This window comes from Anarrhichthys ocellatus, unplaced genomic scaffold (genome assembly GCF_004355925.1).
Source record: "Anarrhichthys ocellatus isolate YVR2014 unplaced genomic scaffold, GSC_Weel_1.0 scaffold54, whole genome shotgun sequence".
Classification (NCBI taxonomy): Eukaryota; Metazoa; Chordata; class Actinopteri; order Perciformes; family Anarhichadidae; genus Anarrhichthys; species Anarrhichthys ocellatus.
The window spans coordinates 1,789,139-1,816,576 of NW_022280084.1; the positions used below are offsets into that span (position 1 = coordinate 1,789,139).

Below are 27,438 nucleotides of genomic sequence, written 5' to 3' on the forward strand. Positions count from 1 at the left end.
GCTTTTGATTTGTAACGTTATAGTTTCATCATCAATGTAGGGCTACGTTTACCATCTTCTGTGGAGAATATCGCATTTTATTTATTTGAGTAAACAAAATTAATAGTTTCGACTTAACATTGGTGCATGTCATCTTTATTTTGTGCCTCTAACCATTTGGCTAACACCATTACTTCACATTAAGGTTTGATATATGGGCTGGAAAAAATAAATGAGCTTAGTAAAATGCAATAAAACTCAGCAGCATTGCAAGCTAAAAATGACCAGAAAGCTTAAAACCAAAAAATTACAGTACATCTTTGTAACAAAAAATATGTTTCCACATGTTTGAAATTGGAAAATGCAGAAATATGTTAGTGGACATTGTTAAAAACTATATCAACTTCATTTACAAGTGCAGATTATAATCTAGTACTTCAGTTATGAGGTACTAAAACAAATGCATTCAATTTTGTCTTTCTATATCAATGGCGATGGAAAAATAAAGATTTACTTTAGACACCAAGTTCTGACCAATATCGACATAAAATCTTAGCATATTGCCTCAAATGTTTGATTTAATTTGTATGTTTTGACTTGAACCTTTGTTTTTATTGGCTTTAATGTAGAATCAGATGATCAAACCTCAAATTCCGGCAGTGTCCCCTCCTTGATCTTCACACTGAAATAACTACTTACTGTAGCACTAAATGTAAGTCTAAATGTATGAACAAATATTTAAAAAAACAAAGAATATCTCCTTTGGAAATATCTCTTATTAGAGCTCTTTATTCCAGTTCGTTAAAGCCAACAGTTACTCTCAAGATTTACATTCAACAACTTCCGTTTACGCAACGCGCAGGTAAACCTCCACATCCCCAGTTCATCACTTCATCCCTCACATCTGTTGGTCACACAATGATCACAAAATAGTGATTTCTCCCTCCTGTCATATTTTCAACATTCCAGGCATACATACTTATATTTACTATTTGTACAATATACTGACATTGATTTCCATTCATCCGTCCGCCCCACCCTCATCCTCATGCACACATAAAACACTGTACACATTTATCAACGGAGTCGTGTTCAAAAGGTCGTACGCCTTCACGTTTAATATCCAAGAGTCCAGGAAAGACACCACTGAGTACCTTTGTTTGATTTATATTCTTTAACTTCTGACTACTTGAAGATTTGTTCTTAAAGCTAAATGGAGCAGGCGGCCTGCAGATATATTACAGAGTGATAACCTCTTATGTGTTCAGAGGGTCCAGTGTGTTCAGGATTACAGGAAGAAAAGGGAGGAGAGGAAAATCCAGAGCGATGGAAAGAGGCAGAAGGAAACAAAATACTTTTAAATAAAGACATTGTGAAAGGAAGAGCAGTCCGGCAATGGCAGAAAATGTTCATATTAATCCTAACAATAAAAAAAAGGACCTCCATATCATCCCTTCTTCTCCTTTTCCTGTTTCTTCTCTTAGTGTCTAAACGTCTAAAGCCAAGCACAGCAGTTTAGTTTCCTCTTTTGGTTCCCCAGTGTGGTTCATACAAGTGATGATACATGGATCAGGTAATACAGTACAGTGCATTCTCCAACCTCCACTAGTGAGGCCTCCTCTGTAATTAGAGGCTCCTCCATCCTTCTGCTTTGGTCTCAGTCGGTCCGTGCAGCAGTAGTAGAGGCTTGTTCACTACTTTTAGGAATCCAGTGTCGCGACAGGAGGACGTCACCCTTTTGCAGTAAAGTGGCACAAATGTAGCTGCAGGACAGAAAATGAGACACTGGAAAGTGCAAAGAGTCTAAACCTTTTCTTTTTTTTTTTGGGTCGCTAGTTAGTTACAGCTATGGTTTGGTTTTCCTGACGTATTGGCGTGGCATTGGTCCGGAGGTTGTACGATTGGAGGAGCCAGTGGTCGCAGGTTGGTTTGAGATGAAGAGAAGCTGGACCGAGCCGAGCCAGGCCGAGCCAATCCAGGCTCTGCGTTGGGAGAGAGAAAGAGAGCAAGAGAGAGAAAAAAAAAAACCAAGAGGCTCATCTCCCGGCGTCTCTTTCTACCTGCCGAAAAAGTTCTCGTACTCCAGCAGTATTAGCTCCACTATCTGGTTCTGGTAGACCATGTGGACCGCGATGTTCCAGGTCTCCGTTTCGGGCCGCAGCAGCGTGGGGCCGAACACGATGGCCACGCTCTGGGTGTTCATGCGGTTTTCATCGCCGTGTTCGATCACCCTGGAGGAGCGACGGACAGTTAAGACACAGCGTCGAATATTTACAAAGTACCAATTGTGCAGAATTTCATATTATTGAATTTTAATGATTGATGCATGAATGTTTTCATGTTTCAAGTTGGAGCTAATTTGAAAGGATCAATGAAAGGATTTGTCTTGTTTTATCTTGTATTATACATCATGATTTGTTTGTTTTATATTTTGTATTAATAATCAGAATATTCAAAGGAACTAAAGGATTCTCTCTGACTTGTAGTGGAGTAAAAGTAACAGAAAATGGAAATAGAAGTACTCAAGTAAAGTACCCCAGAATAGTACCTAAGTACAGTACTTGAGTAAATGCACTCGGTTACTTCCCACCACTGCTTGCTGGTCTGGTTGATGCCCCTTAAATTCATGTGCTGAAGTTAATAATAATCAGTGTTTGGCCCCTGACAGGCTGTCATTTTGTTTCCTGGTTAATCATCACTAAAATGTGTGAAGTGATCATTTACACGACGTCTGCTTCTCTAAATAAACTACATTTTAATCTCTGTCGGTGTCAAATGAGGAGCCAATTAATGGATCTGGCATCAGAAATGAACCATTGGGATGATTGATTTTAAGTAATACTGAGTAAAAGTACCAAACGTTCTCTTGTTTCTGCTTTAGATATGATCATTTGTTGATTTTCTCCATTCATGTGTTGAATGTAAACAAAAGAAAATAACAGATTAATGAACATTTAAAATAATCTGGTGTCAGTGTGATAAACACTGTTCACGTTTCTTGTGAGAATGGTGCCTATTTATTGTTATCTTTGCATTAAAACGTTCCGTTCTGAGGGGAAAGATGAATCGATAAAGAGCGTTTCTTACTTCCTGAGGTGTTTGAAGAGAGCCTGCATGGTGTCGTGGTTGGGTTTGGGCAGCTGTCGGACCAGATCCTTGACGGACTGAACTCGCTGCCTGTAGTCTGAAATCTCTGCAGAACAGGAAACATTTATCAAAGTGTGACGGAACAACCTGGATTCATCAAACAGTTGCTTCTGTTGTTTCACTGATGCGATGTTGGACGAAGTGTCTGTGATGCTAGTGGTCTATGGCTAACTTACTGCTACTAAATCACTCATTTAGTGGTTTTGGAAGAGGGTCGAATGAGGTTTTCAAGCACAGTATTTTTAATTCTTTGGATAATAAAACGGTATAAAAGCTCAAATCAAACGTTTCACTATTGAACGTCTCCATGCATTCAGTTTAACATTCTACAAGTAAACCTGCAATATGAAAAAAAAGTCTTCAAAAGGAACTCCTGGTAAAAACAATGCTTATTGAGCTGAGAAGAATGTTGTTAAAATTATGGTTTTTAGGGTTTTGCAGCAGTAAATTAAAGAGGCCGACAACATGACTCGTGCACTAACTCCAGAGTGAGAGTTAACGTGTGACAGAGTGCGGTGCAGCTGTGTGTAACTCGTACTGATGGCGCTGACAAAGTCATGGAAGTGAGCGTAGGTGAAGAGAGGCTCCGGCAGCTCTCTGAAGTACATCTTTAAAGCTCCCGTGGTCACATGGATGTCCTCCCATTTCTCATCCTTCAGGTTCACCGTCTCATCTGGACACACACACACACACACACACACACACACACACACACACACACACACCAGTAGATATAATGGCAATATCCCAGAATATGCACAAAAGGCACGAAGGTAAAGGAGACACTACTTTGTGTTATGCAATGTAGTAAAGTTAAACCTTTTTTGGGAGGAGGTTAAAAGAGCGATAGAAAAGATCCTCTCAAAAGACATTCCAACCTTTAATATATGTTGTTCCAGGGAGCAGCAACTTACCGTGGTTGACAACAAAGCGTAGTTTCTGTATGATGGCCAGGTTCCCACTAACTCTGTACAGCCCGTCTATACACAGACCTGCAAGGGATCATGGGAGGAAAACATTCGTCACTGTCCACATTCTATGTGCCACTATCTGTGTTCTCATGAGCAGCAGTAAACCCCACCCTTCTTTTGCAGGTTACAGTACAACAACCCCAGAATCACTTCCTTCTACCACGACACACGGTACTGTACTACTGAACCCACCGCTGCTCTCCACGTGGTCGATGCACATCTTCACAAAGATCGGCACCGTGTCGCTCTCCCTGTGACACAAGCTGGACAGACTGCAGCCGAACACCTGGTCTGAAGACACGGAGAGACAGACGCACCGTCGTAAAAACAGTCCAATGAAGCTCTTTGTTTTGTTGCAATACTGTCCGTGTGTTATTGACCCTCCCTGAGACGTGATACTTTCTATTAGATGTAAAACAAAGGACGGTTTGCTTTCTGTGGGCTCTTTAAGGCCAAGAAACATCTCTATATTATGACATGTCTGGTCTGGTTAATTATTATAGAACTATAAAACATTCACTTCTTGTTATTGCTGTGGGCAAACTGGCTCGTTGGAGTATGAATTAAATCAAAATAGGACATAATTAAGGTTAGAACACACGGCTCGTACTCTTTGGTATGTTTAGTGCACGATAAATGTCAAGACACTGTTGATATATACAAAACACACATGACAGAAAATGTGCAAATATAAATGAAAATATGCAAAGTTTGTTTCTGCTACAGCAGAGAACGCCAGCAGCTTAAACCACAAATGTACCGACCTAAAATACTGCTTTCTGTATTTTGGTAAAATGAACTTGACATTTATTGATTTCCTCAAAGAATAAATCAAGATTTTTGCTGCCTGTTATAGTTATGAATAATGAGTCTTGTCACAAGTTTGCGGTTCTCCGTACCTTTGATGTATCCCTTGTCTCTGACGGCCTGCAGGGTGGGGCGGCGGGTCAGGAACTTCTTCAGCTTGTGTCTGGTCTTCTTGTTGTCGGTGGCGTCCATGCTGGTGGAGGTCTTCATGGCTGCAGAGGACAGATGGGACAGCACAGTGTTGTCCACCACTCGTCTCAACACACGGATCGCCATGATGGCCACTCGATGTTTTGAGGGAATGAAACTGATACGCGGTGGTTTTATAGGGCATGAGGGACACTATGCTTTCATTTTCACTCTTGTGTAATTAAGTGTGTACCCTGTTCATTCACTCTGCCGTCATACTTGGCAATCTTTGACTTTTGATGATGTATTATCAGTTTAAATTCGGCAAACGTGGCGTGTTCAAACATCTGCTCAACACCATGAAACGGCTCACAGACCTCGGCCTTTCTTTGAGTCTCTCTGGTCTTTCTCCTTGTCGTTTTTCTCAGCACCAGGCGACTCTGGCATGTCCTCTTCAATGGCCTCGTCAGACTCCCAGGCCTAAGACACACACACAGAGATCAGATACGGGTAGTAAACCTCTACCTGCTGCACCTTTAGACTCTCAGGACTGTACAACTACACTTGATCTGTTGACAAGCGAGTTGACCTGAAAACAAATGACTAACTTTCAAACTATTCTCAAGTTGTATTCAGTTGTTCAAATTATATTTCTGTTCCATAGTTAGTTAAGCGGCTTTTTTTATTAGTGTTTTAATAACAACTAGGAAAACAACCAAATATACAATGTATTTTCATTATAAAGTCAACATGCAGCCGTTATGTCAGCTGTGACAAAGTCCACTCTGTTTCTCCTCTGAACAACCTGGCACAATCTCCACTGTTTTTATTACAATTGTTATCGTGTAATAACTAATGATACAGTATATATACTGTATATTATCTATGTCCCATCTGGTCCTCACATGGGTGCTGATGGTGTCCTGCAGCGTCCGGTACCAGTCGTTGACCAAGCCGTCGTTATCCGACTGGATCAGCAGCTCCGTGCCCCGACGAGTCTTCACCTGCAACCCGGAGAGATGATCAATTATTGATTCCGATCATCAGCGATGCCCTGATTTTGTTTGTGGAAACCGTCTTTATTGTTTCTTTTCTCCTGTGTTCTGTGTAGATCTGTTAGTTCATTTATATTTCAGACATTTCTTTAATTATACAAAAAACACGAATACAGATTAAAAACAAGAACGATCTGGAGGAGATCTGATCACCTCTATAACGTGCTTCTTGCTGGATTTGTCCTTGGAAGCCCATTCCACCGAGCCGCCCCTCAGGTCCACAGTGAACTCTGGTTTGGACTGAACGCCTCCGAACTGGACAGAGAGAGGAGACGGATCAGCCTCGACTGTTCAACCAAAGCAGCAGATGGTTCAGAGGAGAGAAAATATGCTGCTGTGATAATGACAAACGTGGAGAGATTAAGATTCAAAGTTTGGATTCACCTTCAACTGGAGCTACACCTTCCAGGAGAGCTCTTTAGCTCTGTTAGTGTGATATGATAGTTATATGACAGTTACTTTCAGGACTTTCCATAACGTACTGTGTTCGTGTTCATGAAGACTTGTTGAGTCATTTGATGGGTTTACATGCCGGATTTAAATGCTCAAGATTAAGATAAACGACACAAAACTTGATCAGCATTTATTCATCTAGAGAGCTAATTAACTGCAGAGAAAACTTTGCAGGAACTTTAGTTTCAAAGGCAAAGGAGTCTGTTGAGTTTTGCACCATCAACCTACACACTGAAGCCAATCCTTCCCGTGTAATCAGAAAGCACGACGCACCAACAAAAACCTCCATGAACTCTTTAACTTCTACTTTTCAAAGAAAACAACTCTCTGATTAAATCTAGTGATCCATGAACTTCATCTTCTCTAATAGTCTAAAATAAATACATCTACTTTAAGTCAGAGTAGAACAATTACTGACGCAGGATTATCGTCTCTAATCTTTTCCCGGATGCCGCTGACTCATAACACGCAGAAGGGGTCGGGGTCATGACGGACAGGAGGGAGGCGGCATGCAGAGGAAGACGAGACAGAAGCACACAGGAGGAAGGAGGAAGCACATACAGAGGAGGCTCTGTCGAGCCCGGAGCAGCCGTAGGAGACGGCCGGGCGTTTCTTAGCGGACGGCCTCCAGTTACTCAACAGTGAGAGCAGAAAGGCAGGGAAGGACTCACTGAGGTAGTATGGCTGCATGGAAGGGAGGATGGGGCATGGAGGTATGGAGAGAGAAGGAAAAGGAAACATCTCGGAGATTTAATTCAACCCCAACGCCCATCTGGTGACCCGACAAACCTCGAAATAAACTTTTACTATCAAATCAAAAGGGGGCATCGAAAGTGAACCCTGCATCTGGAAAAAGGCATAACTGTACATCTCGTCATGTGAATGAACAGTGAAGTAGTGAACTAGTGTCTTTCTGTGATGATATAAGAAAAGTACAAGCTTCCTGTCACTCACCCAGCTGGACCCGCCTCCTTGGCCTTTGGCGAATAGAAGCGTGGACCCTTGCAGCACGGTCCAGGAAGACGTCCAGTTCTTCCTGCAACAGATGGTTCACGAACACTGTAAAAATACTGAAGGTAACCTTGAGAATGTGACAAAACAAGAATCCAATCATAAATTGGCGCTGTAGCATTACTAAAGGTCATCAAATCTTCGCAGGAAACCTTTAAAACTAACTCTGCAGACGTCAGAATAATGTCAACGTCGGTCGATTCTGAGTCCGTGCCACTCACCGTACTTTCTTGCCGTGCTCGGTGATCTTTGTCACGTTCAGAACGCCACACTTTTCAGACGGCTGGAGAGAAACAAAAGGACACACTGAAGAAAGGGTGACATACACATCCATCACTGATTCAGAACCACAGCAGGATGACGGGAGAGAAAGGTGCTGTCAAAAAGTAAATATCGGTAAACAATAAGAGTGTGTCGCTCCGTCGGAAAAACACACCACCACCACCACCACAAAAACAACACCCCTCCACCAGAACAATCGCAGCCTTCAGCTGGAAGGAAAACCATCATTTCCACTGAAGAAAGACAAGCGACGAAACTCTGGAAAGTGCACAGAGACATCAGATTAAATCAAATTAGAAAAAGATAAGCCTTGAGCAGATCTTTTGTGTCAGATTATAAACACACAGGTCGATCTTTGGGGAAACACAGACGATCAGCGCACCCAGGAACAATTTGTCCAAGTTCAGTTCTGCTTATTAACATGGATTCTACACAGGCTCAAGCTAAAATGTATTCTCTGACTGTAAATGTTATTTTTGTGTGATGTGAGATGACAAAGGTAATCGTAAACTGGGACACAGTCCTCTTCTCTATTGATTTCCACATCTTCTGTGCCTGTGTAGAAACCCTGCAATGAGCTGCCGACAACCAGGGCCCAAGTTAACCCCCCTGCAGGACGGAGCCTGGTGGGTGGGGGGGGAGGCGAAGGGGTGAGTACTAACAGAGTCGGGGGGCTTGGGAGACGAAGGGCAGGAGTCGGAGTCGGGGGAGGAGGGCTTGGGGCCCAGAGGAGCGTCCTAGTGAGGAGACAGGGATGGAGGAAAACAAAAACAAACACACACACTGTCACTAACAGCAGAAGGTTAATGAGAAGATGATGAGAGGTTAAGAGCACACAGACAGTTCAAGGAGTGCGATGGCAATTAGCAGTGAGATTACAACTGGAAAAAGTGTGTCGAGTACCTGTGTGATGTCCGGGAGGTGCAGATGGATTATTAATTAGATGTGGAGGCAGGTATTTATCACAGTGCTCATGCTGCTACTACAAACTACTTCATTTGTGTATCATTGTGGTTAAAAGCCTCATCATGTTTGTGATTGGGTGATTGAAATGAACAGACTGAGGTAATCATGAAGACGGGGATGTGATTATCACTCCGGCTGCGTGATTGTTATCATGCGAGCTGATTTGTCTGCTCGGATTAAGGGACAAGCCGCTGATTGGTCGGTCCGACGGGCCACTGACTTGGTGTTTGTACGGGTGTCGGCGGGCCGAGCCTGCGCGGAAACGCCTGGTTTTTGACAGCCGCTGCGAAGCAAAACCAGTCTACAACTGAAACTGTGGACTCGTGTGATAAACAGTGAACACATCTCACACCAGCTCCATCTGGAACACACTCGTTCTGTACAGGCCATACACATAACGCAACTGGCAGGTGTTTAAGAAACGAGTTATCCAACTAACTTTTTGGCAAAAAGTGTGTTTGCAGATGATTTGCGTGTCAGACCTTGTCGTTGGCGTCTTGGATGAAGGCGCTGTGTCTCCACTTGGTGAGGACGATGGGATCGACGTGTTTCCTGTCCAGACTGTAGCTCTTCAGAGCGTCTCTTGACAGCTGGGGGGGGGAGTGGTTGTACTGGATGGGAGGAGACAGGGAGTCATTCTGCATAGATGTACTTTTAATTCTACCTCCTACAAATGTAAACACAGAGGGCTTTTGTAACTACAATAACAAGTCCTTCTAATGGAATGTGTGTGCCTGATTCTGCAGAAAGCTACCATGATGTTGTAAGTCACAAAGAGGAGCTGCAATAAAGATTCACAGCATTCTCCGTCGTCTCTTTTTGGTTTCGGACTGATTGTTGGACAGAGAAAGTAACTTGTAGTGGACCTGAATCTTCAAATTGTGTATACTAAAAAAGTGACTCGTTAATGCAAACAATCATTGGGGATTTGCTCTCTCATCCCCTTTGTAAAACTGAGCATGTAACATTCAGTTTTACTAAAGTCCCATCACATTATCACACCTGTTATTTTGACAGTTTGATCGGATTGGAGGGATTGCTACGGAGTCTTACCTTCGGCAGCTCCCATTCTGACCTGGAACCATCTGCGCTGTAGTAATATGGTCTGCCCCGCTCATCCACGTGTTTTAACCACTGGAGGCGAACACACGGACAGCACGCGTTAGTGCGAGTCCTCACATCACCCAAATATATGAGCAAGAACATCACAACTACTGACCAACAGACAGACTTTAACGTTAAAATGTTGCAAATAGATCACAATGCTGTGGTGAGTTTAAGTGCTGTACTGTAAGTCCTCACTTTTCTTTATATCTGTACAATGAATCTAATGTTTTCTTATCTGCATGAGTGATTAAAAGTCTTTCATGATAATGAGGAATTGTTTTTTGAGTGTGCGATGAGGGAAATGGCAGAAAAGAGTATTTCCATCCTTCCTCTAGTAGTTGTATTCATTCTCGTGCTTCATCTGCGTGGAGGAAACATTTGAGTTGTGCCCTTTAGGAGGAATTTAACCATGAAATCAACCCAAAGAGCCGCTCCCACATGCATTCCCAGAGAGCACCACAGTGGAGAGACAGCAGGTCAGCCGGTACCTTCTCGTTGGTATGGTCGCTGACGTACAGCGTGTGGCCGTGCTCGTCCATCTCCTCCGACCAGCCAAGCGGCGGCGACCCATACTGACTGTCTGACTGGCTAGAGTAGGTACTGAAGCAGGTGTCCTCCGACGACAGAGGCTGGAGGCGGCCGATGGAGAGCGAGAGGAAGGGAAAGAAAGACGGCGAGAGCGAGAGAGGAGTGGTCTACCGTCGGTGAGAGAGGAGAAAAATAGAGAGAGGGATATCTTTCACCACAGAGTCTCAGAGGAGAAACACCAAACCACCATCTTCAACAGAGAGCCAGGAGACCCAACAGAAACCACTAATGTCCATGCTTGATTTGGGAGAAAGTCTGGAGCTGGCTGCTGCAGCCTGACACAGAATGATTAAGTAACAGTGACTGCCTGTCTCCTGTAGGGGGCAGTGTGGTACAGACATTTCATGTTCAGACTCCCAAATGACTCATCTATTATGAGCGTTGATCACAAAACACATTATTCCCTGTTCCTCAAAAGTTGTAATTTTCATCACGCAAAAAGAAAGCTGCATGTGTTTTGTTTCTTTTCAAAGAAAATCAAAACTAGTTCAAAATCAATCAAAGAAAGAAAGACATAACTTTCCTTTTCTCTGAGATGTTTCATCTTTTGTCAGTGCTGAAAGAATAAGTTTGCAGATGCCTCCCCCTGACTGCATGTACAGCTAGTTAATCACAAGAAAGTACTGACACGCTGCATTTGTTATCCATTTAATATTTAATATTTAATATTCTGAGTGTATATCAGCAAGTTACTCTAATTCTACGCTTGTGAGAAGCAGATCGAGTTTAGAGTGACAACATCGTTGCAAAGTCAGCTCATTTTGTCCGTCCTTCATCTGTCACTGGTTTAGTTTAATACTTTACGGTGGAAGTTATGATTCTGCATCAACTAAATCTAAGAATTAAGTTTGACTTGAGAGTCGAGTTTTAATTAATTAAGTTAATACTTTGTCTGAGCTGTTCAGAGCCGCAGTTTACGTTTGACTCAGAGTCACACCTGCTTCCTGTGGTGATTCACCGGGTGTTCACGTGTGAAGGAACCCAAGAGATTCACAAACTCTTCTCTCCACATTTCTCAATGCACGGATTGCATCTGTGTTTGCACTCACACAAACATGGAGAACCCCCCGCACGACTTTACATGTGTCGCCTCATGTAAAGTCAGATTTGACTAATGAGAAGCTTGCTGACAATCCAGGCAGCCACGTGTTAATAAAGAGCCGTTGTCTTGCTTTGATTGTAAGTATTACTCAGAGTTACCAGTGTAGACTCTTGAAGTTCCTCATACAGATAGATAAGAGTAATGTGTAACGCCCACATGTGTGTGTGCGTGTGTGTTTCATGGAACACTCTATACTCGATCCGTACCTCGGAGCTCTCTCCTACGCTTTGGCACTCTCCTCTGGAGCTGCCGGTGCTGGAGTCCTTGGCTCGCGGCGGCTTCCAGGTCCTCTCCTGGGTGGACCGGTTGTAGTAGAAGTGCCGACCGTTCTGGTCCTTGTAGGTCTCCCAGTCACCCATCACGTGGAGGCAGGAGCCGGAGGGGGAAGGGGGCAGGTTGGTCTGGGTGATCTTCAGCTCCTGGAGGTTGGTGTAGACGGGCGACTCGGAGCGGCCGTGGCCCGAGGAAGATACCGTCTGATGGGGAGAGAAGAAACACAGAGAGAGGTGTGAGTCATCTGTGAGTGCATTTAAATCAGTTACATAATCAGGGAAAAGTTCCTCGACAGAGAAATTCACAGCTTTCAGAGTGCAAATCAACAGCTGCACAGGCAAGCTGGCGAACTGTTTCATCCAGAAACACTTTAAAAACAGCACCTGAGCACACATCAATCACCTCACCCCCGCACTGTTAATGCCGGGTTCCTACTGAGCTCCACAAGAAGTCAATCACTTCATCTTTAGGCCTACATTGTTGGCCGAGTGGCATCGGAGCCGAGAGGAAGTGACTGAAATGTCAAAAAAAAACGATCTGTAGTTAAAGCTGACATGGCCAGTGTTGACCGCAGAGGAGCAGAGCTTTGAATGAAGGGGAGGAGGAGGAGGAGGAGAGGGGAAGGAAGTGTTGTTGTTGTATAACTGACAGTGGCAGTGACCAGATTCAGGTAGAAATAAGGAAGTGAAACGGACTATCACGACACATTGGTGCTTTCTGTCCAGCTACGAACAACAAGCTGTTTTTTAGTACAAATATATCGCTATGTGGTTAAATCTGTATCCTCTAATTTGTGTGTTGATTTGGAAAAGGCCTGGCTGTATTACCAGTATTCTGTGGTATTGAAATGGTAGCGATACCTGCTGGTCATCATGAACATCAACTCAAAACAGAGTTCATACATGAAAAGAGAAAATAATCCACACAGCTCTCTGGACACCAACCACAGGAAGGTCTGTAAGAAATGATTATTTTCATTGATAAATTATTTGCCAAATAATTGATCATTTATTCAATTAATCACAAGAGCTAATCACAATTTTCTGATGTCTTCAAATTGTTTCCTATAATAGTAGACAAGACAAAGCAGCACATCATCATATTTAAGAGGATGTAACCATCAAATGTTTTGGTAATTTAGCTTGAAAAAGAATCAACAGTTACAAATTTACTTTCAGTCAATTAGTAGAATAGAATGATAGCAAATGATAACTACTTCATATTTAACGATACGTCACTGATGAGTCTCTGCAGACAGGATTAGAAACACACCAAAATGTTTTTATGCTATTCCTGGTAAGATGGGAGCGTGCACTGTAGCTGTGACTTTGACAGAGAGACCAGTTCTTATTTTAAATACTGTATCTTAACAAAGACAGATGGTGGACGATGGTTTTGAATTACAACAGCATGGATTTAAAAGTGAGCTCCTGTATCGAGTTGAACGCCAACATTTCCGCCGCTGTAGTGCAGCCAGCGTGCTGCTGATCACAGAGCCTCCGACGCGAGACTGATCCAGTCAACGGGCTGCTTGTCATGATTCTTTCATGCCAGCATTACTGCAGAGCAGCGGGGCAGAGAGAGAGCCATAAATAATGGCGGTGCCCCGAGGCCTCCTAACACCGGCTCCGTGATGTGTTTATTGCACACGGATCAATAGGGATGAAATATTCAGGAGCCCAGCAAACAGCTGGAGGAACCCGAGAGGATCGACTGTTCAATGGACTTGATGAAGACTAAGACGCGTGCTGTTCACAACAGTATCGCAGCACAACAAAGTAAAGGCGGAGAGTGCTTATATTATACACTTTATACATAATCAGGCTCAGTGTCTTCGACCTGAAAAGACTTAGGAAGCAAGTTCTACTGTTGAGCCATTAAGCAAAGCACAAGACTTTCAGAATAAAAGACTGCTCTTAGGGCTGTAAGAAAATATTGATACACTTCAGTATCGCGATATGTTTTGCGATACTGTGTCGATTCTCAAATACATTAAATTAAAGATTTTTAATTCACAGTTTACATGCAAAGATCATAGACTGTATAAAAAAAGTGGACGTAGTCATTGTGACGTCACCCATTGGTTTGGGGATTGCTGTTATGAAGTCTCGAGTTCGACGATTTCGCCGTTGCCATTTTGGATTAAGGCCGTCGCCAAGTCTTTTTTGCAAACAATGAACGGAAGTTACCAGATTTGGACTGCTAGCAGCAACGACCTGTCAATCACAGTAAGCCCCGCCCTAAAGCATCCCATGCTTTATGGTCTGTTTGACTCTAAAAGGACCATACTTTATTAAATGAGCATCATGCTGTATTGAAGAAGACTTGAAACTAGAGATTGAGACCATAAACTCATGTTTACAATGTTTACTGAGGTAATAAATCAAGAGAGAAGTAGAGTCATTTTCTCATAGACTTCTATACAACCAGAGGAGTCGCCCCCTGCTGGTCATGGATGGATGATACGGGGACCGTGGCAAATGCAGATCCCACTGTTCTGGTTGCATAAAAAAAGTAACCGTTTTCTACTCAGATTTCATGCATATAGCAGAGTGTTTATACTATGATAGATTTCGTAAAACTTAAAAAAAAAAAAACACAATACATTGAATCATAGCCCCTGTATCATGATATGTATCGTTAAGTTGTGCTCAATATATGAAAATATATAAAATACTACCTCTGGCGGTGAACAACTAGTAAACACATTGTCCTCTTCATGTATTGAGAATGCTCGACAAAAGCTTCTCCGGAACCGGATCGCTGCCATCGTCCCGGCGTCAGATTCTGACTGTGGTGCTGACTGGTGACACTGCTCTGAGGTCTCTTCCTGTGTAATCCTGAGCCAACATGTGATTAAGTGCATCGATCAGTCGAAGGGGAAGTCCTGGTGGCCAAAGGACCGTTAAAAACAAGAGCCAGCAGTTATGTAGCATCCCACAAAACCACATTCTCCTCCCAAAGCTCTTCTGAAATTAAACTTCACTCAAGTGGTCGGAAGCTCAATAAACTTTACACAATGATGTTTAAGATGAGTCCCCCTCCTCTTCAGCTGTGTAGTGGAGAGCTGCACAGGAATATATTATACCTATTTAACTTGTTTTTAAATGTTCTAGATTATAAAGCACCTGATGGAATAAGTGCCAGGTTTAAGAGCGATTTAAAGTAGAGATACAGCTGGGTGCACCTCAATATAAGGAGAATATTATGTTCTTTCTGCAGTCAAACAAACGTCTTACATCCTCAAATGGCAACTTAACAGCAATATCAAGACAGAGCCCTAATGTCAGACTGGGGAAATGTTGACATAATGGGTTTTGAACTGGTTTTACAGGCCACACAGTTGTGAAAACCTCTCAGTCTGAAGGCCATGTAGAGCCGGAGCACAAACACTAAAACTGCAGCTCGGTCTTCCAGTGGCAGCAGCAATCGTCAAATAACAGCACTCATTATGTAACCGGAGGCTGCACCGCCACGTCGGCTCATTAAAAATGCACCGGGTGTCTCCTTGACTCCATTACAGCGGCGGTGTGTTGCTGAGCAGCTGGTGCTGGACATCTGGTGTGAACGGGTCGACTAGCTGATCAATGCTGAGCTCTACAAGCACTGAACCGCAGACATTAAGAGGTTGACCTCTAACGACGAGGCGGAGCTGCTCTCTTTCAGAGTACTCGAGCTGTGCAAGTGGTGTCGTGTACTCTAGAGCGGAGCATCGTCTGGGCTTTCAGAAGTAAAAGTCTCTCTCTGTGTGGGTTACGTTGGTCCGATGAACAGACGTAAGCAGCATTGTCAAAGACGAGCAACGGAATTAGAAAATATGAGGTCATAAAATGTAAAGCGACACGTCACTGAGCTTAAAATGATGTCGCGTGGGCTGTTAACGTTGAGTGAAAGCTTTAGATTACTCTTCATCGACACATTCAGCATTTTAAATCTGTTCACTGCTCAAAGTTAAATAAACTAAACAACCATGGTGAGGCTTTTTGATGACAAAGCATTTTGAATTTGCTAGATTGCTTCATTCACCAGACTGTTCAAATGATTAAAACTGATGGCTGGCACGTAAACCTATTGTATTGGTATTTGATATTGTTTGACTTTATTGTTTACGTCATTTATCAAGCAAAGAGGTTACACATTCTCTGGTTCCACTATTACGAGCTGAACAACTCATTTAAAATAAATCACTTTGGGGAATTGTCCGAGGCATCTCTCACGGTTTTCTGGCATTGTGCGGAGTCGACAATTTGATTAAGTTGTGGAAAAACTAGAATTGATTTGATTACAGTACTGACCAGTCAATCTCAACCACAACACCTACAGCAGTCAGCAATGAGGAGCAGCAGGTCTGAACTGCAGCAGCAAATCAACATTTGTGATTGCGGCTCAGCGCGCTGCTAATGTCCCGTCTGAAGCCGAGCAGCAGTTAATGAGCGGAGAGCGAAGCTGCCGGCTCCAGATAGATGGACCTGCAGAGTCTTATCTGTGCCGCCTGCAGCTCTGCAGCAGAATAATAACCAACTGGTCCAGTGTTTCTCCAGCCGGAGATAAAAACCACATCAGAGACACACAGACAGAGAGGAGACTGCAGCTTCGGGCACCGACTGCATCACAGCTAATATGAGATGCAAATGGCTGCAGATGCTTTAGCATCACATAGTTTATATTTAGACGAGTCTGGTGTGAGATTCTGAACACTCATTTTAATGCAACGCTGTTGTCCTGATTCACAAAGTAGAACTGCTGGGTTGCTTTCTGAAAGCAGAGGAAAGCTGTAGTGACTGAAACTACAGACGAAACTGTGTTTTTGATAAGCCCGTCTTCCATTTTTTTGGTTACTTTGCAATGTCGGCAGTTATTGCCAATGCTGAATTAGCAACTTTTTCTGCAGGATTTCTCGCCGTTGAAGCAGGATTTCATCATCTATAAAAAGGGACATGCATCTGCATAGGATAGAATAGCGCCCCCTCTCTGAAATGACTTGTGATTGGCCAAAGTCTCCCGTCACGGGCTACATTTCCTAAAGTCTGAAAACAGTTCAGGAGAGACGGAGAAGTCAAGTTCTCTCTCAGACCACTTGAATTAGAATATGCTCAAATGTTAAGAAGCTACTTGCCCAGCTTTAAAACAAAAAAGATACTCAAAATTGCAATGATTAAAGCAGCAAAGCTCTTTATCTGGAGCAGCTATGTGTCGTAGTTGTTATTAACCCTGGAAAGAGTGAATACATCTTTTATTATTATCATGTTCACCACTAAAGGCTGATTAGTTGTATGTACAATGGGGAACATCATAACTTCTAAATAACTATAAGATAACATTAAGAACTTCAGTTGTGTATTTATTCCACAGGCAACGTTGTTTAAGGTGTACAGACGTCTTCAGCTGATACCAAACTAATGGAATCACTCAGAATCCCCAAAAATATATATCTTTAAAAAGCTTCTCTCTGTGTTCTAGAAACATCAGAGAGACGGCCGCAGATCACCAGCAGTGTAGGCATCAGTGTCCTTTAGGTGGCAGGCTGACAACTAAGTTTGTGAAATCTTAAAAAGGGATTGGCCAGTGACTGAGGAGGAGGAGGAGGAGCTCCTCATGTTCACCTCCTCTTTACTGTTTGACACAGAGGAACCTGCTCTGCTGCATACCTGCAGGGAGCTAAGCCACGCAAAAACAAAACACACACTTTGATGCCAACTTTGTCAGACTGATGTACTAAAAATGTGCAAGTCCACACATGTACAAAGGTTTCCACAAGAACACGCAAAGAGAACACCTACCTCGTGTCTACTTCCGCCTCCATTCAGGTTCACGTTTCACAGGTGCAAAGTGATTAACATGTTTGGCATATATTTCCATAACATCTGTAGAAAATGTTTCTTAATATTTCCCCCACTATAGCGGACTTTTTTCCTTAATTCATTTAGGATCTGGACCACATTCCCATAAGACACAAAAGAAAGAGTTCATAATTCTGGCAGCTTTGCAGAGCTACTTTTAGCATGGTGGACAAAAAAGAAACACCAATATTTACCACAGACTCATGAGTCTATACGAGACTCATGTAGACTCATGCTACAACAAACATGCATTCAAAGTCATGATGAATGAATTTGATTAAGAGTTCCTTCTATCTGAGCTGATTAAAGCTCATTTCTTTGTGTAAATCAGTGTAATTTCATTCCCATATCAGATATCCGTTTGGGAGGAAGTAGTTCCTGGTATAATAGCGCTGGGTGCTAGATTTAAATGATTTAATGTGGGACAAACGACCAGTGAAACCAGTCAGGAGAGTGAAACAGGAAGAAAGAGCTTTATGAGAGAGCAGTTGTGTGCAAGGAAAATGGCCAGGCTGTCTTTCCGGGTAAAATTGCATCATAGATATAATTCAAAAAGCGGATTGAATTGTGAAGTCTCTCGACATGTATTTTCTAACTTCAGGTCAGTAAGTCTTATTCATATCCATGGTGTAGGAAGCACTGATGTAAGAAAGAGGAAAGCATACAAACAATTAACCAGGAGCACAAAAAGTTCAAACATGCCATCCTCAAGAGACCCCGGTGTCTCGTCCAGTCTGAGGTAATCTCACAATAAATAATAATAGGGCAGAAAGAAAAAAAGCAAACCGCAGACAAACCACACAGCAAGTCAACACAAAAAGGCCTCGAAACGCTGGCACCACCCAAAGGCAATTATACCACTCCAGAGCAATTACATTCAACGGGAGCAAAGAGGGGAGACGGTGCGTTGCAGGAGGAACACGGCGAATCTCCTGAGGTGAGTTAGAGCTCAGAGGCAGGAAGCAGTGACCATGGGACACTTGGCCGGTAGCGACGGCCATATTTAGGGCTAAAAAAGGGAATAACATGTGTCACACTCCCCATGTGTCTGTTACAGGACGGCAGTCATTCGTTTACACATTACTTCTAATATAAAAAAACGCTTTGGAATCAGGCAGGAAAGGAGTAAAGTATTGTATAAAAGAACAAAAGAGAAGAGGTTCAGGTGTTTGAGTTTAACATAATATCTGTAACATTGTACATTAACCTAGATTTGGGCATTTTTGAATTAGAGTCAACAGTTCACCTAGCCTGCAAGTCTTTACTGTGGGAAGAAGGCAGAGAAACCTACGCTGACACAAGGAGAACATGCAAACTCCACACTACGATGTTATGTATACATATTATGTTGTTATTTTGAATAGGGAATGAACTAGTATTGGATACAACTGATTGAGGGTCCGGACTAGGGCTGGATAGGCTGGATATTGGTGCTGATCTCCACATTCGATTCAATTCTGATTCAGGAAAGTCTCCATAAGCTTTAAATCCATTGTGTTAAGAGCAACCTACATCCTATAAACACCACCACCGCGTAGATAACTTGTATCTATTTGTAGTATGTTACAGTTTAGTTGTTCTTTGAGGGTCTACACGGTTACAGAGCAGAGAGAAGGGATGTACGGTGCCCTCTTTTACATAATCCCGCCTGAGTGCAGCCTGTCAGAGACGAGGGTCCACAGAGGAATCCTGGTCTTGTTCCGAGTCTCTCTGATCCACTCGTGTCTCTACACGCTTTGCAAATGGGTCAAATGTAAGAGACAGCAGGAGGGAGAGGAAGGAACTCAGAAAGTGATGCAGGAAGGAAGAGCGCTGCACGAAGACGGTCCTAAAGGGAAAGACCATCTATGCTACACGACGCGTGGTTATCATAACACAACCTCTGAATTCAACACAGTGAAGTGTAAAAGTTTGGGTCATGGGTTTAGTTTAGTACATGAATACAGTTCATTATGTACTATATACTGTATAGTATATACTGTATATATGTACTGTATATTAAAGATATGCTGATGGGTCATTGAGACTTATTGTCAAACAATTGACCGACCACATTGCCTCATGAATCCACTGAGCTCTGTGTGTTTTAGGCGTGTGCGGAGGGTTCGTCATAGTGCACACACAATTATTTCATCTTTCATTGCAACAGGGAGGTTAATTATTAAAGAATGTGGCGTTCATGTTACAAAGTACTCTAATCTATGGGCGTTGGTCAACGCAGCACGTTGCCAGATGATGTTGCATTGGCACTTTGACAAGAGTTAAACTTTTTAGTCGGAGCCCTCTGCTTCGGAACCAGGCGGGAGCCTCCGGTTATGAAAAGTGAAGGCAATGGGGAAGTGTCTTAAAACCTGCATTCTCTCTACTGTCCATCAGGGGGCGACTCCTCTGGTTGTATAGAAGTCTATGAGAAAATGACTCTACTTCTCTCTTGATTTATTCCCTCAGTAAACATTGTAAACATGAGTTTATGGTCTCAATCTCTAGTTCCAAGTCTTCTTCAATAGAGCATGATGTTTATTTAGTACATTATGGTCCATTTAGACTCAAATAGACCATAAAGCATGGGATGCTTTAGGGGCGGGGCTACACAGTGATTGACAGGTCTCTACCAGAGACGTATACGGCGTCACTCCTCCGCAGTCCAAATATAGTCACCTTCGTTCATTGGGTGCAAAAAAAACAAGATAGCGACGGCAAAAATGACAAACTTGAGGCTTCAAAGCGGCAGTCCACAAACCGACGACTGCGTCCACTTCTTATATACAGTCTGTGGTTGGAATTCATTCAAATGAATGAGGGGGGGTATGGGGGGCTAAAGTTAGTCCTTAATAATGGAACAAAAAACATCCAAAAATAAATAACATCTTGTCCATCTCCATGATTTCAAAGCAATACGTCACACCTTCAGTAGGGACTGGACACAGTCGACTGGATTGCATGACTAAATGTACAAAAGTGCACGAGTAAAAGTGACACATAGGTGAATAGTGTTGGCACTGCCCAAGTGTAGGAGGAGATGAACGTTTCCAGATGTGTTGCTTATTGAATAAAGTGTGTGAGCGCGTGTGTGCGTGTGTGTGTGTGTGTGTGTGTGTGTGTGTGGAGACCCAGCTGTCTGACGCTGCTCTGCTCTCTCCACAGGGGACTCGGGGGTTTTCCCTGAAGGCTGAGACACGACGCTTGAAGTCACAATCACTGTTTGTTTAAAAACAGAGAATCACATTTTACAGAAAGACTCTTACTTTCCAAATGCCTCGCTGACATTTTAAAACAAGCGAGTGGGAAGGGGTTCAGTGTTGCTCGCTGACATATTCCCCCCGAGGCTTGAAGCTTTTTCCATCGCGATACACCTTCTTTTTTTTAAAATAGTCTAAAAAAATGTCCGTGCAACATTTTCAGAGTTGACTTTACGATCAGCTATGTGTGGGGTTTTGCCCGAGGCCACACAGCAGAACCAGCGCGAGGGGAACACAGGGCAGCTGACAGCCTCCACCCAATGATTAATCCTCTAACTCCATCTACCTGACTGGTCACAGCTAATGACGCTAATTCTAGTGCGGGGGGTCCACTGAGGACAGCCGGCGTGTGTGTGTGTGTGTGTGTGTGTGTGTGTGTGTGTGTGAGATTATATAAGAGGGTAGCATTGGGACAGGTGTGATCACTGCTCAGGACACATAATGCAATGAGATGGATGTGACTTAGAAAAGAGGCGTGCTGTGTGTAGCTTTTACGCTCCAATCTGAGCTCAGTGGAGGATTCAATGTTTCTATCTAACATTGAGCTCTGTTGCTAGGTAGAAAGTGCATCTTCAAAAATGAAATCGATGAAAGAAAAAGTTCTCAAAAAGCCTAACATGAGAGATCAAAGTCCTTCTGTGCAAGTTAAAACAACAGCATAATCTAAATTAGAAAGGTAAGGTTTTTTTCGAGACTCCGCTGAGATGAGCCGATCTGCTGCTGTTTGGGTTCCATCTTTCAGAAACAACTAGAGTACAACATCACAACAGGCTTTCAGACGGTATCTGAATCACTGCTGATGGAGGTTCACATCCTGACGCCTCGTATCTCAATCCAGCTCCTGAGCTGAGGAGCATGAAGATATGAACTCCTGCTACTCCGTTAATGCCTTGAATCAGTAGCAACATCCTCCTGAAGACTCCTCATCGTCGGCAGCAGTGAATGTCATCAGAACACCACATCATGCCAAACATTTCCCAATGAAGAGGAGATGGAATAATGTGGGTTAAAGGGCAGAGGAGATGGTGAGGGAGGGAGAGATCTTCTCTGGATCTCAGTACATCACCCACTGAACTATGAAGCTCTGCAGTCTGAAGCTCACATCTGAGCTTTAAGCAGAAAGCATTCACTTCCTGTCAGACATCGTTTAACCCTAATTCGATGAACCAAACCTGTGACTTGATTTGAAAGTGGTGAGGCAGATGGCTGCATATGTATATATGTGTGTGTGTGTGTGTTGTAATCCCTCTGTGGCAGACAGGGCACCCACACATGTAGTCCACTTCCCATCCAGCAGCACATTAGAGAACACGAGCTGGAACAAACAGCCTGGAGTCTACTGACAACAGCCTGATTTATATTGTTAAAACTAGAACCGTAGCATTTCTCTTCCATACAGCACACTGTTCATCTCAAGTAACAGTAACCTTCCTCAAACCGATACAAGAAAAAAAACATAAATAAAATATTTTTATCACGTTTTCCATCACTTGAGGTCTTTTGATTACTTCATTTAGTTGCGTCTTCTTCTACCAAAACTGTTTATAGTCTATAAACACCAATGTATGTCAATGGCATCCTTGCTGAGTTCATCAAACTGCACACTGAAATGAATCAGTCAGATTAATGTCCAGAACAAAAATAATCAAATGTACTGAGAGCAATCCTTCCATTCAACAGGAAACAACTCACCACTGACTGTGACAAACCACCGAACAGTGTACCGAGTATTGAGCTGAACACTTCTCATCCCGTCAGATGTCACTACCACACACACAGCTTCAGTGTGGAGCAGCTGGACGACACTGAATGGGTTAAGAACAGAACTGAGTATTATTCCTTCAAACACAGACGCGGGTCCTTTAAAGGCCGTCGGGTCGACTGTGCCGGGTGTTCATTCATGGACATTGAATGAGGCTATATGCTCATGAACCCAGCAGACAGTGACTCAACACATCCAGTACACTGAGCTCAGATCAGTGAAACCGACCACGATAACAGGAGGTAAGTGTTTAAACCCAAATGTATCAACACTGTTTCTGGGACTGGTCTTCTTCAAATAGTAGCGGGACCTCACTCCCCTATTATTCACACATACTGTGGGTTATAAAGGTTATTTAAATGCTGAGCTATTATGTAATAATGTATACTGTAGAAAGGGGCTCTACATACAAAATAGTGACAAACATCCAATCCAAACTCTACAAACAACATCCATTCTGTTAAGTGAAGCAGCAGCAATCTTCCACAGTCTCACCTGAGCTCTTCATACCTTCAGCCTTTTACTTTTTCTTCTATTATTGTGTTAATAGAAGTGTGTGATAGACAGTCAAAGCCCCGACACCATGACACAGAATGTGACCGACACAAGCTTTATATGGTGGTACAAATAATGGAAAGATAACGTCACGCGTAGATGTAGCAGTGGAAAGTCGTACATGGGTGGGCGATGGAAAACAGTGAGTCACGCCTGAGAAATGACACAAGAGGCCTTTTTACTGACAGCACCAAACACAGCAGAACCCGGAAAATCAAGGGATCACTGCAAGATGATTATGTGTCTGAAGAAAGAGAACAGTGGTGCTATAGCACCAACGCTGATGGCCTTCTGGGTTAAACGCTTCTTGTTTCTCACTCACAGACTTGGTTTGAATCCATTAAAACATGATTAAAACTAGATTCACAGTTGTTTGCCTCCACCAGCCCGTCAAGTAGCAGTTCAGCACCATGTCTGTCTGAAATACCATCACTTCATCATGTTATCCTGTTAGACATTCGTGTGAAATGGTCTAAATTAGCAGATGAATTCTTGGTGTTTTTCTCCTGTTCAACAGATTTATAAACACACAGCAGGAGAAGACGACAAGCCGTTTTCAGTTTCAGACCGCCAGTTAAACAAACTGTTACACAGCGAGTGAAGAGGACAATAATTGCGACGCGGGGAAGGTGAGCAGCAGCATGCAAACGACAAAATGACAGAGCAATTAGAAAAGGCTGGGAGTGTAATTAAGCTTGACAATGTGCCCAAATATTCCCACTAGTCTTATAGTCTTAACACAATGTCAACGGTGCAAAGTAATTGTCGGTGAGTAATGAGGAGGAAATAACATACGACGAGAGACAATCAGTGCAAAGATACAGAAGACCCCTCCAACTGAGGAACACTAGACATAATGAAAACTATTTAGTGTCATTGTTGTTTTAATGTGGAGAAAATCTGCATCTCTTTCAGTCCCTGTAGGTAACCAGAGAGCTGGAGGAACCACAGCAAGCAGATACTTTTGTGCCTTTTTATTCCCCCCCATTGTTCACTTTCTTCCTTTTTTTGTGTATCTTTTCCTCAAAATCTTTCACAGCTCTTTTTGTTCCCCTGGGAATCATGTATCGACTCGTTTCTGCACACCTTGAAGAATGTGGTGAAAAGAGAGAGAGAGAGAGACACTTTTTCACCTCCTCCAGATCCAGAGAGGAGGCCACGTGTCCACATGCCTCGACAGCACACCTCTTTATGGAGGAGGAGGAGAGTAAAGAGGGCAGGTATGAGGAAGACAGATCCCCCTCGGCTAAGGATGATCCTTCATCCTGCCTGTAGCATGTCACGACGACTCCTTTTAAAAACACTTCATGGGCTCAGGTTGAGAAGCTAGTGTGCAAAACTGACACGCAAAGTCCCGCTATAAGACTCAGTTTTATCAGGTTTTATCACGTCAGATGAGGATTTAAGTACTATTTAACCAGCTCTAAAGTTTGATATTTAAGGGGGTCATCCACCCTAAAACACTATTAAACCATCAGCTACCTCATGTCCCACTATAACCACCTTATATATTTATCATACCTGTGGTGATGAGGTAATGTCTCAGTCCGTAACGCATAGAACAGCAATAATGTAAATGCTGCTGCAAGGTGCCAAATAACTGAGCAATGCCTCAGCAAAAAACAAAGACATGATTTAAACAAAGCTGAATTTAAAATACTTAAAAAATGTTTTATGGGCAAAGAAAAGCATTCAACGTGCTCGTTAAACCTCAAGGTGTTTGGGTGAGTAATACTCAATATAAACATAACATTTCTTTATGTTTGTTTGTTATCAAAAAGCTATACGACATATTCCAAATGCAACATTATGCAGCATGCATGGTTTTATAAATCTTGCCTCTAAGCTGGTAACTCGATGGGGTAGATATCTAAAAACTCTGCAGAGAGTCCGTAAACCTTTCTCAATAGTTCATATTCAGACATCAAGATCATTTGCAGGATACAAGGAGGTTGGCATGAGAATAAGAAGCCCGTCATGGTGGTCAAGCACCTCGTCCCAGCTGTAGGAGGTAGTTCTGAGCAGCTATTGTGACAAACACTAAAAGAAAGCACAAATCTGAGGAGCACAGGGACGACGAGGTACAAAAAGTGGGAGAATTCATGCGTCGTCAGCTGCTCGTCTTCAAAATGACTTCTGGCAGTTTTCCATCAACGGGCTTTTCACTACACATGCAAGGTCGCTGTGATAGGCACGCAGGGAAGCAGACAGATAGCAAGGAAATGATGCAGCAGTGACAACAATTCAACAGGGAGCTCCGAGGAAACACTGCACCAGACAGACATATTCCAACCTGAACCAGAAACGGGGAGAATCTGCCCACGAAGCCCTCGGGAGCTCTCAGGTGTAAGTGATGGAGCTGTAACAAATATGGCATTAGTGAAGGAGACTCAAAACTACCAAAGTCTGTGAATCAATCCAGATGTGAGTGATGCAGCTCCAGCAGAGGTTCATTCATCTCTGGAACCACAGATGTTAATATTTGGTGACACTTGCTGAAGTTGAAGTTGTGACAGAGATCCAGTGCTCTCCACAACAAGCGTCCAGTGGGACAAATAGCAAAAACAATCAGATAAGTGAAGAAGAAGAACAAGGCTGAAGGGGAACAACAAAGCGACGTCTAACAGCAGAATTTCAGCAAATATAATTTTATACGGCTAGGTATATGGTGGCCAAAACTACAGACTCAAATTGTAAGCAGATAGTCTCTTGATGTTTTTGTATTTGAAAGTTGATTTTGGGAGTTTTTCCTTCTTTACTGTGGGGGGGCAAATAAAAGAAGCCACATGCTCCGAGTCAGGATGAACCACAAACGCTGATAAAACACAAAGCCACAGCTGCAGATGTTTCCATATTTGTAAGATTTAAAGGCTCATCCTCAACACGTCACTGATACATTTACTCTATTACAGTGAGACGCACAGCAGCAAGGAGACGGATCAGATTCAGCTTGCACTTAAATAATTACAAGTTACCAGAACACAGTGAACAGAAGGCAGACTCAAATCCAACTGTAATAGGAGGAAAAAAAAAAAACGTTTCTCTATACAGGATATCAGCCGTTCACTGGAGCTGAACCTGTACTTCTGGTCTTGAATGCTAATGAACAAAAGTGAGCATCATGTCTCTGGCTTCTCAGACAGAAAACCTGACCGAGGTACAAAAACCTGCTCAAGTCAAACCAGTTCCACCAGACAAAGGGGGTATCGCTTTCAGATAACTGCACGAAGCACAACATCGCACATGTAATGTGGAATATTAACATTAGGTGTTTTAAATGAGGCAGGAGGAGGAAAGAAGAGGAACCAGCAGGCTCCTAGAATAATCTACTAATCTAATGTGAAATGGAATTATCCCAGGGGAACAGTCCAAACAGGAAGTTAAGGAGCTTTTATCCTGCAGGAGACCAAGCAGAGCTGACAGGGTGCAGCTAATTTCCCAGCATGACTCTGCAGGTCCGTCGACTGACGCTGTAATCTTTGTTGAATCAGAACAATTCAAAATCGCAGCGTTTCAGACACCGAGTTTCACACACAGGCCGACCTTCGTGGCTGCACAGCTGTTTCACGACAATAACACAAATAAACACAAAAGCTGGAGAGCTCTGTTTGAACTCGTAGTCAAAGGTTCAACCAATCGACTACTACGCCACACTGGAAGCTACGCCGAGGAGGGAAGATCTCAGCAAACGCTTCTACTACCGGCCTAAACATGTCGGAGATAGTTTATGATTTAACTCCAAATAAGGAGGCCGTGAGGTATGAAGAAACACAGAAAAGGCTCATCAAGAAGCACGTGTGTACATTCTTTGCTGCTGCTGGGTAGTAATTATCTGCACACAAAGACAAAGACATTACAACGCTGCACTTTCTTGTTCCCGGCTGAGCTTTTATTCCACGTGGACGTGATTGACGGCGACTCGGCCACAAACGGATCTTCTTCAGAAACTCAAAGGAACATTTTATTGATTGACAACATCGATAGACAATCCGCTTTGTTTTTGTTGACATGGAGAATCATGTGCTTGTAGAAACGATACACTGATTTGTTGTTTTTGTCTGAAAGATGTCTCTAAAAACATAAATAATGAGACATTTCTTTGAGATATGCATGTATCGTGTATGTTGTACTTCCACTAGAGGCGTGTCACTTTCACATTACTAAACGTGAGT

The 27,438-nt window shown here is 42.9% G+C and overlaps 1 protein-coding gene across 9 annotated transcripts in view; it reads right to left on the minus strand.

Annotated features, from left to right (window-relative positions):
* Nucleotides 1–740: 740 nt before the first annotated feature.
* Nucleotides 741–27,438, minus strand: part of LOC116396200 (rho GTPase-activating protein 12-like) — a 41,584-nt gene continuing 14,886 nt past the window's right edge. For 3 of the 9 annotated variants that reach the window (XM_031870647.1, XM_031870648.1, XM_031870649.1), the window contains exons 3-19: nucleotides 11,804–12,073; nucleotides 10,396–10,602; nucleotides 9,854–9,934; nucleotides 9,283–9,411; nucleotides 9,021–9,083; nucleotides 8,497–8,571; nucleotides 7,774–7,835; nucleotides 7,496–7,577; nucleotides 6,242–6,343; nucleotides 5,939–6,037; nucleotides 5,411–5,513; nucleotides 4,997–5,116; nucleotides 4,290–4,388; nucleotides 4,041–4,118; nucleotides 3,665–3,799; nucleotides 3,067–3,172; nucleotides 741–2,210 (exon numbers count right to left, since the gene is read on the minus strand). In XM_031870647.1, the coding sequence (XP_031726507.1) occupies nucleotides 2,036–2,210; nucleotides 3,067–3,172; nucleotides 3,665–3,799; nucleotides 4,041–4,118; nucleotides 4,290–4,388; nucleotides 4,997–5,116; nucleotides 5,411–5,513; nucleotides 5,939–6,037; nucleotides 6,242–6,343; nucleotides 7,496–7,577; nucleotides 7,774–7,835; nucleotides 8,497–8,571; nucleotides 9,021–9,083; nucleotides 9,283–9,411; nucleotides 9,854–9,934; nucleotides 10,396–10,602; nucleotides 11,804–12,073 (1,986 nt within the window). In that variant the 3' untranslated portion in view covers nucleotides 741–2,035. The remainder of the gene's footprint in view (nucleotides 2,211–3,066; nucleotides 3,173–3,664; nucleotides 3,800–4,040; nucleotides 4,119–4,289; nucleotides 4,389–4,996; nucleotides 5,117–5,410; nucleotides 5,514–5,938; nucleotides 6,038–6,241; nucleotides 6,344–7,495; nucleotides 7,578–7,773; nucleotides 7,836–8,496; nucleotides 8,572–9,020; nucleotides 9,084–9,282; nucleotides 9,412–9,853; nucleotides 9,935–10,395; nucleotides 10,603–11,803; nucleotides 12,074–27,438) is intronic. The other 6 variants (XM_031870653.1, XM_031870650.1, XM_031870651.1 and 3 more) reach the window with 6 other exon arrangements.